Source organism: Macrobrachium rosenbergii, chromosome 51 (assembly GCF_040412425.1).
Source record: "Macrobrachium rosenbergii isolate ZJJX-2024 chromosome 51, ASM4041242v1, whole genome shotgun sequence".
NCBI classification, from domain to species: Eukaryota; Metazoa; Arthropoda; class Malacostraca; order Decapoda; family Palaemonidae; genus Macrobrachium; species Macrobrachium rosenbergii.
The window spans coordinates 13,835,596-13,852,710 of NC_089791.1; the positions used below are offsets into that span (position 1 = coordinate 13,835,596).

Sequence of the window (17,115 nt, forward strand, 5' to 3'; positions counted from 1 at the left end):
GGCCCTGTGGTGGCTGCTCAACGAGTTGTGTTTCTTACCCAGCTCCTTCGAGAGGACCAGTAGCATCTTGCCTAAGGTGTTGGTTCTGGAAGTGAGAAGGATACCGAGAGTGACTGGCCTCTCTTCCTCCTCCTTCCCCGTCCTCCTACTTCTCCTCCTTCGGGATAAGAATAGGACTTGAACCCATACTTGCTGGGTCTGGCGTCTGATGCGGTAAGACTACACATTGAGCACCCGTTCTATTTTTCTTGTAGAATCATAGAAGCAATTCTGCTCCTTCATCTAGCAAGGGGAAGAAGGAGAAACTTGCAACAAGGGAAACCCTATCTCTTGTTTCCTCACTGCCTCCGACTCTAAGATTCTTCCAGCCTATTTTGTATGAGTTACGTTTCCTCACTCATGCGAAAAGGTCCAGTGTCTGACATTTGATCTTGCAGTTCCTACACTCCAATCAATATGTCAGAGGCATGGTACTCCTCCTCACTGTTTCGACCAGGAGGAGTAGCCCAGGTGTGCAGAACTCCAGTCAGTTCAAGAGACTCACTCAGATTCCTCCCTCCAACCAGTGAGTCTTCCTAATGTAAAGGACAGATTGTTTTGTATATCATGTCGGAACAAATCACAATTTTTGAAAATAAATTGTATTTTTCCAAACTATACAATCTGAAGTCCTTTACATTACATTTTATGCCCGCCTCACACCACCCTTCAATCTGAATCTGGACCGAAAGGCAAACTGAAATGTTTACATCTGGGCAGGCGTGTATTCCCACCTACCTGACGGTAGTTACTGCCTAACCACCTTGTTAAAGGTTAAACCTGGAGGAGGCAAATTTAATCTTATGTTTTGTGGTTTTAGAAAATCTAGAATGTCTGTCAAAGGTTAAGCATGGAATAGGCAGTTATGTCAAAGGTTAAGCCTGGAATAGGCAGTTAAGTTTTTGTTTTGTGGTTTTAGAAACTTTAGAATGTCTTTGTCAAAGAACACGGGGTTCTCTGTGATGCATTTGATTCAGCTAGTGCATGAGAACTAGCTCCACACCTTTTACCTTTATTGAATGTAAACATTTATAATGTGAGGGCTGCTGCAGCTTCATTTAGTTTTATGACAATTTATTGCTTGAGGATGGGATTAATGTGGCACAGTAGTAGTGCAATCTGGTTTTTGCTGCTCACTACCTGAAGTATGCAGAATCATGTTTGAAAACAGTAAAGCCTTCAGTCCACTACCAGTAGGTGGTAAAGTCATATCCTGAACCGAAGAAATAGCAATCCATTAGGCTCTTTGCTCTAAATCCCAGGTTTTAATATTTTGGGGAGGTTGAAGGTACATACATGTATATTGTATAGGAGCATACCTGTATATCATGGTGTTTTTTTAGTGACTGTTGTTTTGTATGGTTTTTGGACCCAGGCACAGGGGTCCCCTAACTCTGCTTCTGTTTCATTCTGGCTCAATTGAAGAGGTTTTCTCCGCAAGGCTGCTCTTCAATGCACATGTATGAGAACCTTGCTCCCTGAATGAAATCCAACTTATGGTAGCAGTAAGGTCCAGAAAGGATTCCAGATCAGGTAAGAATGTTTTGGGTTTCATGCAAGAAACATTTAGCTCGATTGGCTGAGTGGAAATCAGCCAGTTATTTTAACAATAAGATTCATCCAAAATAATATAAATTTTCATAATTTCACTTCTACTGCACCAGATTAATCCCACCTTCAAGCAATTTGTTATTTGAATGCTTACCTACTGTTAAAGTAGACCCCACCCAGCCTCCCCACAACTTAATGGGCTGTCAAGGAGAATTGATGAGCTAAAACATTCAAAACACACCTGGTGGAGAACAGGTGTACCAGACAGTCATTCAATCTTTTGTTTGAATGCCAACTCGCCTGTCAGCATGGAGATATAAACTATCTTGAACACTATGTAAGTATCCAAATGATAAATTTTATTATGAAAATTTATATAATCTTTGTTTATTTTTTACATTTTTTGTATTCATGATGGAAATCTTACAGGGAAAATGCTATGATGCGTGCTTTTGCAGAGGAAGCCATGAAATATGGTGAATTGCCTCAGCCTCTGAGTAGCCAGCCGCGCCACGTTACAGTCCTCCTGAACCCAGCAGCAAGTGGCGGGTTAGTTATTCCTTTTCTTTTGCCTGTCAGTTACCAAGATAAGAGGATGAGTGTAGTAATTTTGGAATAGTAAAGTAGACTTCAGTGAACTGCTTTACAGCATACAGCTTTCAAATACAGTAATAATAATTATTTAAACTTGTATAATGTAGTACAGTATGTTGTTTATTTTTATCAGTAGTCACACATGTATAGTATGTTTATTTTTGCAAGTATTGCAGTACTGAATATACAGTCATAAAATTGTATGACTGATTTAGCAGAGAACAGTATAATGAGGTGATGGCTTATTGCATTTTCTAGAATGCAAGCTGTTTCTTGCCCCAAATTTCTTATGAAGGTAACAATTTTTCTTGAATGACTAGAAGGCACAGTAAATGTTCCAGTGGTTGCATTATCCTTAATGCTGTTTTCTTTGGAGAGACAACGTGAAATGGAGAATGGAGTGATGATTTCAGATGAATGTTTTTAAATTGGGTTTACTGATTGAAAGTTAGGAAATCTCATTGTTAATAACACCATCAGTGCTGTGGTAACAAACTTGGCTTGTGTTATTTTTCTTTGAACATGCACTTGTAATAAAAATGTTGGTTGTTATGCATATTTTTCCTATTGCTAAATCCTAACTATCATTATTTTTTCTGTTAAAGAAATGAAGAACTGAAAAATTTTTATGGGAATGTAGTTTTGAATACAAAATATCTTACAAAACCAATACTTATAGTTAGCCTTAATTTGTTGTTAGTGAACTGTCAGACACTTCGTTCTTCATTCTAAAAATATTGTATGCTGGTTGTCAGCATTGTGCATGTGCCTCTTGAATCCCGAGGTTCCCAGCAGGTGATTGCCTCCCTTTTAGTATAGTCTGGTCAGTTAATTGCAAGAAATCAACAGGGTAGGGAGGAGAGAACTTTGCTGTATAAGTAATGGGTTTGTATGAACAAAAAATTAAATTTAATTTTTGAAATATTACATTTATTTCACAAAGTTATCAGCTGATATGCTATTTAGGTATGGAGGATTGAGCCGCTTAGAGCCCAAGTTGAAGTGGTAATTCTTCCCAATGTTAAAAGTGCTTTGAGTGTTATTACTCTTTACAAACCAGTTGTGTGAAGCCATATTCAAGATTGCATCTTTTAACTGTAAAAATACCATGATGTTCCTTACTTGTTTCCTTGAAGCCCAGACAGCTTATTCTGTTATGCTTTTAATCTTGTGCCAGAATTAATGAATGAATGAATTGGCCGTAAATAACTAATTAACTGGTAGTTTTTCAGGCCGTAGTTCTTTGAGTGGGCAGAATGTTAGTTGTCCACAGGATCTCATGGAGGTACTGTTGCCAATTCCAGATCTCACCAGCCCAGTTTATCTCCCAGCAATTTTGGCCACCTTTAAGTTGGCAAAGTGATGATGATGATAGTAATTTGAAATTTTTATCGGGCCTTGATAGTAATTTGAAATTTTTATCGGACCTTAGCTCATCTTTCTTTCTCTAAATCTTCACCTGAAAATCTGTATGTATAGGGTCAACAGACTATAAACCCAAGAGGACTCCAAAGGAGAACTGGCCTGCAAAGAGAGACAAGGTATTGGAAAAGATGATAAATAAATAGATATGAGAGAAAAGAAAATAAAACTGATGCACCCGAATTCAGGAGACATCAGCAGGAATGTATTTGCTCCATGCTTAAACATTTGGAGATCAGAGGATTCCATAACTGCATTAGGTAAACTAGTCCACATTTTAGTTGCAGCCAAGGTAAAACTCACAGCAAACTAAGTATTGTAGTATTAAACTTAGTACATCCTCAACTTACGGCACTTTTTCAGTGCCATTAACAGCATTTTACAGCACCGTAACTTGATGTTGCATCAAGTTATAACCCCATAAGCGCCGTTGATGGTGCTAACAGCAAGAATAGGCATCAAGTTAACGGCACTTACAGTGTTGTAACTTGATACAACATCAAGTTAAAATATTAATAAAAGCAGCCACCAATTCCCAATAATCATAGCTTGTAGATAAGTGCTACATGATTCACTGTCAAAGGCTGCAATAAAGTCTAAAATCTAAAATCTAAAACCATAAAGAAGACAAAGGCAGCCTAATTGAAATCAGCCTATATTCTGAGAGTCTGACAACAGACTTAGTTCCTTAGATAAAGAAGTAGTGTTTCCTTCCTTCCAAATAGAAGGAAAACTTGCAAGTCCAGCTAACTTTCTGAAAATAATAGTCATCTTAGGAGCAATGAAATCAGCAGTCTTTCTAAAAAAGATGGGAAGATCCCATTAGGGTCTATGCTGCCATAACTGTCAAGCCCCAGAAACAAAATTTTGACTTCTGTAGACCTGAAGGCCATTGAACACTTCTTAGGCTCAGGAAAGCATGACTAAGGCAACCCCAAGGATTCACCTCACTGTTTGCTCATAAAGACTTGAGCAAAAGTTCTACCTTCTGTTTAGGGCATTATAACAGCAGTTCTGCCAGCTCCTACAAGAGGAGGCATGCTAGAGTCAACTCCAAAGAGTAATGACTTAAGGGTAGACCATCATTTATGGTCACCACCGCTGGAGTGTAAGATCTTCACACCCTCATTATAAGGTCTCTCAGCTCTCATAGACAGCCTGAGCTTGACTTCTAAGGTAATTTAAGCTTGACTTTTAAGCTAAGTGAAATTATGCCGTAAAAAGTTTGATCGATTGTTTCTCCATAAATAATATGCTTCTTGTTTTTCATGGTAAGCAGGATTTGAAAAGAAATGCTCCTCTTGATAATAGTGCTAAGAAGATCGTTTAAGCACTTAATAATATTTTGACTTCTTTAAACTCATTCCACATGAGCTCATTAAGATCACAGGGAATTTCATCCCAGTTGGCCTTGGATTTCAAGTACAGGCAGTTCCCGGGTTACAGGGGGTGGGGATGTTTCAGTTCCAGCGGTGTACTGTAAGTCGGAAAACGCCTTAACGCGGAACATCATAATAAAAATTTATAAATATGAGAGAGAGAGACTTAAGTGAGCCTGGGGAAAGAAACAGGGTTATAAGCTTTGTCCTGGCAATAAACCAGTTTTCTCCTCATAATAGGAGGACCCTCCTTATAGTGGACCCTTCCAGTGGCTACAGCTCCCTAAACTGGTTTTATCACCTCATTATAGTGCCTACAACTACGCCACTCAGAATCATAGCTATGGCACTTATGGCACTGTAATCCTACTTACGACACCATAACCTCAGAACATCAGCTGTAACCCGGAACCGATTTTTTGATGAACATATTTGAAAAAGTGCCATAAGATTGAAACACAGTAATTTGGACCCTGTGACTGCCTGTATTCATTTTTTAAATGAATCTTGCCTCTCTGTTATGTAGTTGTAATTCCTGTGTCAGGCTGGACGACATTAGAGTATGAAAACTAAAAAATTAATAGGGTCGTTTAGTTTTAACCATTATTATTTTAACCATTGCAGCTTGCAAGGATGTATCGAGTGGTATTTATGTATAAAGTCGACCCCCGCTATTCGCGCACTCACGATTCGCAAACTCGCCTATTTGCGGATTTTTTCATAGAGCAATATTTTGTATTTTCATAATATTTTATGAATAAATACTACTATACATACATATACATTTTATGATAAAATAATGATTTATAGTACTAATTTTCAAATATTAACATTTAGTTTAAATAATAAAGATGATTCTCTCTCTCTCTCTCTCTCTCTCTCTCTCTTACTGAGATGAGAGAATTTTTATGCATATGTATGTTTTTGTTTTGTATGATAAATAAATTATCTACTAATTTTCAAATATTAATATTAATGTAAACACAGCAAAATGTCGATTCATTAAAGAAAATATATAGTGAATTAGCAAGATTTTAGTTCAATAAATTTTTTCCCCCTCATCTTTTTCCCAGTCTTGTCCGAAAGCTGTGGATCAAGGGGAAGGGTGTAAACTGTCAAATATGTCAAATATCTTGACATATTGACCATTAAGGGTAGAAAGTGTTGCCCACTCTTGGTCAAATGTATGTTACCCACTCAATGGTGGGTCAATGTATTATTGATATTTTTAATTGTTTATCTGAAGTGTGCAACAGTTCAGTTCTCTCTGTTATTGTCTGAAGGTTAGAAGCACATACGTATATATTTTTAAGGGTAAAATGTTTAAGATGACTTTAATAATTTCAGATATTAATACTACAGTAAGTTTAAGGTATATTTGAAGTAGGATGATACTTTTAAGTATACATTTGGTATTGCAGCACCCCTGAACACCTGAATTAGCCCTGGTTACCCACCAGCCCAACTATCCCTTGAATTCTTTAGCCAATAATGGGTAATTAGCTGTCATTACCAACGATTACAGGAAATCTTGTCAAGGTGAGTTCCTGAAGTACAGTTGGCAACACTGCAAGTCCCAGCCACACGAGGCCGTAGTTCCCCAATTGCTTTTTGTTTGCCTTGCTGCATGGATGTTTCCTGCTTCAGGCGACTTGGTTATTAGCCTGACCCATATACTGACCTTTTGATTTTGGATTGCGACTTTGACAGAATTTTCACCCTTTTCCTGGATTGATTGGTTGCTTGCTTTGGATTTTCCTCCCGTCCGACTCCTGCCTGTTTTGGATTCGTGATGGATAAATTAGATAAGAAGACGACTTCCCTGGATAGCACAGCGGTTCAATCACTACAACTCGCAACTGACACCCAGATCGGTTGAGACGCGTAACTCACCGACAGTATAGCTTGCAAACAGAGGATGAGTACTCAAACACGACAGACATTCAGTTTGTATAACTTGTAGAAGGTACAATGTAGCTTAACACTGAGATGACGAATGCAAATCATTGTCAAAGGAGCAGATGGAAGTTTATGTTAATATAGAAAGTCCTTAGCGCCTAAGAGCAAAACGAGGGAACCAGCTGCCATACTCAGAACTTAGATAAAGAGGCTATAGAGACGGAGTAATTTAGGAAACTAGAAGATAAATTATCAGCTAGTATAACAGATTTATTTGCTAGCTTTATGACTAAATTATCTGGATTTAAAGAACAGAATATAGACAATAGGGAAACAGAAACTAACCGTTCTTTTTTCAGCTCCCTGCCTGTTCCAGAATCAGCCCTAACGCGTGACGGGTCGCGGAGAACCACAAACTCGGATAGGATCTGCCGCCCCAGCGTGAGCAGGCAGTTAGCAGCAGATTTCCCTCTTCTAATAATAACGTAAGTCCAGAGGTGAATCTAGATTTAGGTTTGACACAGGACGGATAGGGATAGGAGGTAGCAAAAGTAGGGGAGAAGTTGAAGGTGCAGCCTTTTTCGATCAGGTAATCTAAGGTTCGGAATTCTTTTAGACCCAACAGCGTCCTGTTTCCGGTGTAGTCTTTGCAACAAAACATTGCTAAATTGATTGAGGAAGATGCAGAGTTATAATAAGTCTTTCAGGTTCGGAAGGTCGGAGGATTTCCTCCCTCTTCTAGAGTTCCTTTTCCTTCGGGGACAGATTCTCCTTGGCTGGCGATACATTTGATAGACATTAAATGTAGCAGAATATACGCACTTACTTGGCTAGTAGGTTATTGGTAAGATGTGTTTCAATTCTAGGTTTTCGATATCCATGACTATGTAATAAAGAATTCTCAGACCACAAATGATGTATTGCAGGATTATCAGGGAAATGATGTATTTTTGCAACTTATTATACATATAGCTTTTTAGTCACTAACAGGTAATCTGTTAAACATTATTTTAGAATAAAATATTTTTTTCTAAAATCTATGGTCTGTAACCCCAGTTTTCTCCTTATCCTCTAAGGCTTCCAAACCCCTCTTCCACTACTCTTTCAGCCTTTTTCAGCCACCTTTTTGGGGAACTTCCGGTGCTTCAGTAGCTCATCCGGTATCTATGCCTCAAGTGGTTTGTCTTCCCACCATCTATGGCAAACCTGTAACCACCGCAGGCCTCAAACATTGTTTGCAGCAGCTGATGGCAAAAGGCTGTTACAGCCCTTAATCCCTGGGCGGTTCCATAGTTTCCGCTATTCTCCGTACCTAACATGTCTAGTATTTTGTCTTCCTTTCCTTTGCCCGGCACTGCATCTTCCCTTTCGAGTGCTCGGGGACCAATGGGGAACGCCTCTTACTTGCCCAACATCGCCAACGGAGCCCCAGTAACTCCGAGTGTGGTTTCTTTCTTCTTCCTCCTTGGTTCTCCCTTTTCAAATTTTCTGACAGTTTCTGTCCTTCCGGCTGCGCAGCCTTTGTAGGTGCGGTTTGATTTGGTAATCAGGCACCTTTTCCTCGTCTTCTAAGCACGTGACCTTCTGTTCCGGGACTACAGTCTCATGCGACCCTACTACATCCGGGTTTGCATGGTGGGTGTTATGCCCTCCCGCCTCAGGAGTGGGCGTTGTCCTCCAGGTGACCCACCAGTGTTCTGTCATCTTTAGCGGTGCAGGTTTTGCGCAACCTATTTCAACAAATCCTAGGGACTTTGGGAACGATTTGCCGGGTGTCCCATTGACGCACCCAGGGATGTCGCCGGTTCCGGATCATCAGATGCTAAGTTTGTTAGGGGTCAGCCTGTCTCATTTCTGGTTTCGGATCGTCAGACCATTTCTGACAAAGACTGTCTCATAAGAAGAGGATCAGATACCGGGAGGGTTAATCTTCCTTCTCGCCAGTGAGTCCAATACAAAAGGATGTTGACTTATTCAATTGCTGTATCCGCAGTCTAAGGCTCAGTGAGGAGCCATACAGCAAAACCAAGCGATGTTCGAAGTCGCTTTATGCAACTAAACTGATGGTAACACAATCACCAAAGAATCTGGCTCTGGTTTGGCAGGGTCGAGCAGGTTTTGAGAGAGGCTGACAATAGGTTAGCAGTAGTAGATTGGGCAAGCAGATTCAGCTTGCTTCCTATTTGAAGGGCTTCTATCGGGTCACGGGTAACCCTTCTGTGGGTGTTAGGTGCCGCTAAACAATCGGTAGAGGCACCCCTATCTCGGTTCCATCATCGAACCGCTCAGATCTATCTCGGCCAGGGAAGCCAGTATATTAGAAGACACCTTCCGCAATCAGTCGTGGAGGCGCCACATACTATGTGGATGTTATCCGGTCTGGATGGGATTCTCAAACAGGACGGTTATTCTCCATCTGATGCGACACACTTGACATCCTCATTACGCCAGTGTCCATGGGACTTGCACACCAGGCTAACGCCTCTGCAGGATGCACTACCTTTTAGGAAGAAGAGAGGGACTTCTACCTCAATCATCTGCCACCTCATTTTCCAGACATCCACAGAGGGCACTGCTGAGGCTCCTACGCCAGCAGCAGTCTGTTCCAGAGAGGAAGACGGTCAGCCATGATCAACCTCGCTTCGCCTACATCGCCATGAAATCACAACAGGCAATGATCAGTTGCAGCTCAGACTGCTAGGGTCTCCAAGGGGCTAGAATGTCCTCCTTCAAGCGCCTCGCGCTAAGTCGCTGGGAGGTTCTCTCCTAAAAGAGTACAATTTGTTGCCAAACCTCTAGTCGCTCCTCGATCCAAACCTTCCAGTCGCAAGAAGGTTTTTCGGAGATAGGAGACATTCCCCTCACTGCACCCAGTAGGAGGTTGCCTTGCCCTATGCTGGGACATCTGGTGATTGGGGCGTGGAGAGTTGGGTAGTGGAGGGTCTTGAGAGGGGTTACAGAGTTCCTTCACTCGCCCCGCTGTCCAACACACCAGTACATCTTCTCCCAGTTACTCCCCTTCTTCCATCAGGGGATTAGCTTTGGCGCAGAGATTCGAGCCATTTTAGAGAAGGGAGCCTTTAGAGCTCCGCCTCCTCCTTCTCCAGGATTCTACAGCTGGATCTTCGTGGCCCCAAAGCAGTTGGATCTGGAGGTCGATCATAGACTCTCAGGTCTCAACAAGTTTGTAACCTCAACGGTTTCATATGGAAACTTCCCAGTCGGTGCTGCGGTCGGTTCGAGGGAAGACTGATGATTTCAGGACCTCATGACGCTATCTCCAGATTCCATTCATCAGGAATCTCGAAGTTCCTTCATTTTCAGGTCCAACTGGAACATTCCAGTTCAAAGTCCTCTGCTTTGGTCTGACCACAGCACCTCAGGTATTCACGAGGGTGATGTCTCCCTGTCTTGACATCATGCATCGTCAGTTCTGAATGAGAAGATACTCGACGACTGGTTGATCTAAGTCATTTAAAGGTGAGGCTCTGCAGGCGAGGGATTTTCTATTGAACTTATGCCAGAGTTAGGCATAAGAATCAATTTAGAAAAGAGTTTCTTTTTCCAACTCAAGTAAAGACGCACCTGGGAAAATGACGATTCAGATGACGATCATTTGAGGGCTTTTCTCCGACAGAGGTGAATTCTAGCAATTTGGGCCAACTGGAAACTTCATGTCAAGCAAAGTGCAGCCTGTGAGCTTATGGAAAAGCCTGCTGGGCTGATGGCCTCCCTCATCCATCCCTTCTTGTTCCAGGGTCTCCGCCTCCGGATGCTTTTCTGCAGAGTGTCTCAGGGAATCTCTGGGACTTTCGGGAAGAAAACGCGCGCAATAGTCTGGGACGATTCTTGCCTGAAGGGATTTTCGTGGTGGTCAGAAGAACATCATCTGACCACTGGCATAAGGTTGGACTCTCTTCCAGACGTGCTGAGGAATCCAGACACAGATGCCTCTGGAGGGATTTGGTACGAGGAGTCCATAAATTACAGAGAATTAAGAGCAGTCAAGAGGCACTGAATCACTTTGCAGAACAAGTAAACAACAAGACCATAGCGTTATTCTGGCGGCAATGTTACAGCAGTATCTTATCTCAAAAAGGAGGGGGGAACGCAGATCAAGGGTCTGAACGATGTAGCACAGAGAGTTCGCCATAGGAAAGAACACACAGTTTCGCCATTCCCAGTTCGTGGTCGGGAAAGCTTCAACGCCTTGGCGGACGCCTGAGTCGATCTCAGGAAATTTCGAAAGTGAATGGACATTAGTGGCAGGGCAGGTAACTGCTGCTCAAGAAATGGCCAGCGACGGTAGATCTTTTGCCACCAGGATGAACCATCGCCCAGTTTACCTCCCGGGTAGCCGACCCCATGTCCCATGGACAGACACAATGTTGCACTCGGGAGAATTTACAGGTTTATGCTTTTCCTCTCCTTCGGGATGATACAGAAGTGTTAGCAAACTCAGAATCTGCAAAACACCAGATGACATTGATCTGCCTGCTTTTGGGCCCTAGAGACCTGGTTTCGACCTCCTGGACCTGTTCACAGAAGTTCCGGTATTCCTCCCAGAGAGGAGAGATTTATTCAAACAGCCGCATTTCCACCACTTCCAATCGAACCTCCACGGTGCTGAAGCTAGCTGCGTGAGATTATCCAGTGAGTGGCCTGGTCATGCGGGACTTTCAGCGTGTGGCTAAACAACTATCTCTCTGCCTAAAGAATTCAACCAGGAAGTTATACCAGGCCAAGTGGGCAATGTATCTGCATGGTGCCGAAACAAGGACATTCTATTTCGTGTCTAACGGTTGCAAAGTAACACTTCTTGCTATTTTTAAGAAGAGACAAGAAACTTTCCTTCTCAACAATTGCTGGGTACAGGTCAATGCTAGCAGTATGTTCCGCTTTCATCTTCTCCGAACTTTCATCCAGTAAGATTCTCCATGACCTGTTGGAAGCCTTTAAAATAGAGTGACCAATTCTTCCGCTTCGGCCCCGCTGGATTTAGAGGGTGTTTTGAATTTCCTAAAATCGGCAGCTCTAACCTTAGAGTCCTTGCCCCTAAGGCAAATTAACTAAGAAAGTCCTCTTTTCTAATTGTGTAGGCATAACGCCAAGAGTGGTCGGAGATTTTAAGCGATATCCAGGACAGTCTCCTCTCGAAACGATTTTCTTCATATTTACCAGAATTTGTGGCAAAGTCAAAGTTCGAAATGAATCCATTACCTCAGAGTTATTCAAAGTCACATCCCAGAACACTTTGTAGTTGGTGACGCTGCTGAAATGTTGTTATGCCCAGTGAGGGCTGTAAAAGCTCACCTGTCTCGGACAGAGAAACTTTGCCCCACCCGAGAACGTTATTCGCTCTCCAAATGCCCTTCACGTGCTCGATTCTAAGAACGCAACCAGTTTTTTCTGGGAAGTTATTCAACAAACATCGAGAGACTCTTCTTCTTCTTCGAACCTTCAACTGGCCTGCCCATCCGGGCGCACATATAGCATTAGAGGAATGGAGACATCATCGCCTTCTTAAGAATTATTCTGTGTCGATAACCTAGAAGCGGCCACTTGAAATCAGTGCACGGCTCTACAACCTTTTACCTCAGAGACATCCAATTTTCGCCAGGGAAGGTTACCGCGGGTCCGCTTGTGGCAGCCAATACGATATTATAGGTAGGATAAGATCGTGGAGGAAGAAGCTAGTTTCAAGATAGGCTAGAATCGGGAATTCTGAATTGATCAGAGCCATAGGTAAACATTAGGTAGGTTATTAGCACGATGTAAATGGACTGGAGCCAGATTGATAGGATTTTTCTTCAACCCTCCCCTCTTCTGTACAGGTGTAACTGCATCACTGCAAAGACCAAGAGAGTGAACATTCAACTTTTCCTCCATACATGCGAGGCTACAATAGCCACATGGGAGGTCCTCCACACATGAGAGTTCTCCATACATGGGAGTGCTTTGATTATCCACATGGGAGGTCGTCGCCTTCACGCATGAGAGGCTTTGATTAGCCACATGGTAGGTTAGTTTTGCTACCCTCATCCATGAGGAGGTTTGAATATCCAGAGAAGCTCTGACTCAGACAGCACCGAGATTGAGACTGACGCCGAGGATACTTTCTCCAGGCATTCTCTCCCGCCGAGTGGGATAACTAGGGTGAGAATACTTGCATATAGGGCAAAGTAGGTGATAATGAGTTCTGTCACCCTGCTTGTGGCGGGCTGAAATTAGATGATCCCCACCTCCATAAAAATTTTTGTTAATCGGGCTAATTCAGGTGTCAGGGGTGTTTTGTAATATGAGGTTTTCACCACTAATATTGTAATACCTACCTGAACACCTGAATGACTCCCCCTCCTCCCCACTTCAATTTGATTAGTGATAAGCAATTGGGGAAACCCGGGCTCACGTGGTTGGAACTTGCAGCAGTGTTGGCCAACAGTACTTCAGGGAACCCATTCTTGACAAGATTTCCTTGTAAGCCGCTGGTAATCGCTGACAGCCAATTACCCATTATTGCAAAACGTTACGCGGGATAGTTCGGGCTGGTGGGTAACCAGGGCTAATTCAGGTGTTCAGGTAGGTATTACAATATTAGTTTTATTATGAAAACTTCATATTTGAACTTTCAAGATAGGCAGTTATAAGCATTTTTAGAGGGGGTTTTAAGTATTTGTGGATTTTTGCTATTCAAAGGTGGTTGTGGTACATATCCCCCACGAATACTGGTGGTCGACTGTATAGTTGACAATTACATCATTTTCTGGATGTGGGTTTTGTCTTGGTTTTTGTCATTATTTGGGAAAGCATCCAAAAAGGATAAAGACAGATAGTTTCAAATCTGTAAGGTGAGAGGGTATATACTGTACCTTACTTTACTTTTCAGTTTACAATGGTCACAACATATATGTTAAATGTAGGAACAAGGATTGTTCTTTTAACATTTGCTGTGATCAGCGTATTGTTTGGTCAGATGAAGTATTGTGTGTTTGTTCAAAGTATAAGCAGATGCGAGAAGCAGATAAGAATAGGAAAAGATAAAAAAAAAAAGATTCCTCCAGCATTAGGACAGGAAGTGAGGTTAGGGGTAAGTTTCTCATCTTTTCACCCCATACAGATAGCAGCTCTTCCCACTCTCCCTGTTTTCCTAGTAATGCTTCGCCTTGAAACCTCTCAAGGTTCCCTGTGTTGTTCAGGAAATGAGCTTTGGCAAATTAGAAACCGTTGTAGGTAGTCTTAGGGCTATGTTTGAAAAGTTTATGGAGGTAAGCTCCTCAACACTTGCTGCTTTACTGGCCCAATTTAGTCATCCTTTTTCGGGTTCCTCCCACGCAGCAGAGGAAGTAGCAATGCTCTCCCTTCTTGTTAGCCATACCTTTGCCACACCCTGTGATGCTCCTTCTACTGTTGGGGACACAGGGCAACGGGGTATGTTCAGGAGTGAAAGCGGTTGGTGCCCGTTGTCTTCTTCCTTTGGCCATCCTGGCGCATATCACATGCAGGTTGGTACATGGCGAGATCAAGTGACGTTCGTCTAGGCAGGAGATAGATATGCTAGGTAATGGTAAGTGCACCGACTTGATATCTGATCCTGTATCCTGTAGACCTTGCTAGAGGCCACGTACTCCTTGTGATTCCTATTCAGGGTAGTCTGATGGTCCTTTGCAAGAAGGTTCCGTATTCTTTTGGAGGCGCTCTCCTCTGAAAGAGTACTGAGTCCTCCAGGCAGGTGCCAGCACTCACCTGGCTTCAGACCCTTGCTTGACAGCAGGAGCTAGCCTGACAACAGATGCTTGCTTGACAGCAGGTGCTCGCCTGATGCCAAATGCTTCCCTAGCACAAGGCTTTCACCTGGCTCCAGACACACATTCTCCTTCTCAGTCTCCCAGGCAGTCTGGCTCTGCCAGTTCATCTTCATGTTATTTGTCCAATGTGAGGGATTTTCTTGCCAGTAGTCATGATCAGATGTGTGAATGCATTTGTTCTCCACATTCTCCTTCCTTTCTCAGTTATTCTCATCAACTTTTGATGCCGCATAAGACAACGCTAGTTTCTTGTACAGACGAGAGAGGTAGGAGCTTCTGTTGTTCTCATCATTCTGCCTCATGGTCACCGTTGGTGACACATAAGGCACAAACACATATCTGTAGTTCCTATTCTCCTCAGGTGTTGTGCTTCCAGTCTTGGTCCCCTTCTTTGTAGACTCAGGCTACTCCTGAGTAGGCATTTTCTTCAACCTCATTTAACATCATGGATGCCGTGGGCTACTTCTGAGTTGCTGAGGCAGGATTCAAGGTATTCTCGAAGCTCATTTAGGAGCAGTGGTCGCTTCTTCAGTGCCAAAGTTTGGCATGTTTGCTTGCTATACAAGCAGCTCCTTCTTTGATTGCTATTGTCTCAGTAGTAGAGCAGACTGGATTATCTTTCCCTCAACCAAGTTTTTTGATGTCAGCTCCTTCAGCATTTTGGTTTTGCCTCTTGCTACCTCGGTGTCAACTCAGGATTATTCAAAAGCGAGGAAGCTTCTGTTTCCTGTACAGATGATTCTTTGGTACCAGGGCACAAGATAGCAACAACCATTTCTCTTATATGGAGTTGGCTTTTGCTTTTGCCCCTGGGAGCAGGAGGTTCTGCTGCCACCACCCCTGCTTTTCCAGGATTCCCTCTAATGAGCCTGAGTTTCTGATTAGATTCTGATGCTGGAGAAGTGTAGGTAGTGTAGTCAGCTTTTCAGAGACTGATTAGGTTTGTGCTAGCAATTTCCTGAGGTGCTTAATAACCTTCTTTAGAGCTCCCTTTTGGTACCAGACTCTTGTTATCCTTGTTGGTCCTCCAGATTTTTGGGTCTGCCTGTCCGTTTCCATATCATTAGTCTGACGTGCAGGAGGTACAAGTGCACAGCAGGGGAGGAGTGTATGAGCCTAATCAGTCTGCTTGTTCTAGATCAGCGTCTCTTTGGCACCGCACTGCACTAGGTCTCCTCTACAGCATCAATGCTCGCTCAATTCCCGTTTCAGTAATATAGTAGTTTGGCATCTTCTCAGCCAGGTTTTTTGTTTTTGGCTCTTCAGATGCTTTTGGCATTAGCACTAAGCACCACTCAGGCACCAGTGTCTCCTTGGGCGATACCTGCCACATCGTCATCTTTTCAGACGCTTTCAGGATTAGCACCAATGTTTCCTTAGGCATTAACCAGATGTTAATGCCAGCTGCCATTTTGTTGATGCTTCAGACACTTTCAGCATTAGTGCCAGCGACTCCTCTGGCATTAACCAGGGATTGGCGCCAGCCGCCACATCGTCAGTGCTTCAGATGCATTCGCCGTTAGCACCAGCATTTTCTCGGGCGTTAGCAGCAGCCACCACATCATCAGCACTTGAGACGCTTTCACCATTAGCACCAGATTCTCCTTGGGTGTTGACCAGGAGCGCTTGCTGCCACATGTTTAGCACTTCAGGTACTTTCAGCATTATCGCCAGTGTCTGCTCGTATGTTTCCAGGCATTAGCACCAATCGCCACATCATTGGCGCTGGCCACCTCATTGGGTGCTAGCTGGCACATTGTTGGTGCTTCAGACTCCTTCGACTCCATCACCCTCCACTTTGTCAACATAGGAGAGTGCTAACACAGAGTTCTCTGCTTGGAAAGAACATGTTCTGACTCCTTGGGAGTCTTTGCACTTCTTTACAATGCTAAGGTTGAGTGTCGAGAGCAGTTGTATGCTTTTCTCACTTCTTCAGTCTCTGTGGCTCTGAACTAATGTCTTTGTGCGGCACCCATTCATTCTTTGCTGAGGTTTTGGCCTTGGGCACTATGGTGCAGGAGGTGGAGAAGTAGAGCCCAGGGAGTTGTTTTGTTGTTCACAGGTGTTTAGGCCCTTTAACCACATCAGTAGCCTATATTTTATGTTGGTACAGAGTGCCAACAGGAACGTAACAGCACTCCCTTCCTTTCCCAGGCTCCCCTAACAAGTTTACCACTTGTTTACCCCCCTCCTACCTACACTACAAGGAGAAGCTCCAGATCCTGCAGTGAGATGCAAATTTTCTTTTTGCAAGGGACAGTGGAATTTGTTACAAAGTTGTCTCATGATTTCCACGATTGTCTATTTGTGGTATCAATGCCTCAGGGCAGATAGAGACCAGCATTGAATACCTCAGAGCAAGCCTGTGTTGTTTGCCTGACTCTATTAACTCTGAAGGTGACAAGTTTGGTTTCAGCAGTTTCATG

The 17,115-nt window shown here is 43.0% G+C and overlaps 1 protein-coding gene across 4 annotated transcripts in view; it reads left to right on the top strand.

The window, feature by feature from the left end:
* LOC136833138 (acylglycerol kinase, mitochondrial-like) overlaps positions 1–17,115 on the top strand; it is a 179,011-nt gene that overhangs the window by 108,605 nt on the left and 53,291 nt on the right. For all 4 annotated transcript variants that reach the window (XM_067094819.1, XM_067094816.1, XM_067094815.1 and 1 more), the window contains one exon: positions 2,020–2,139. In XM_067094819.1, the coding sequence (XP_066950920.1) occupies positions 2,020–2,139 (120 nt within the window). The remainder of the gene's footprint in view (positions 1–2,019; positions 2,140–17,115) is intronic.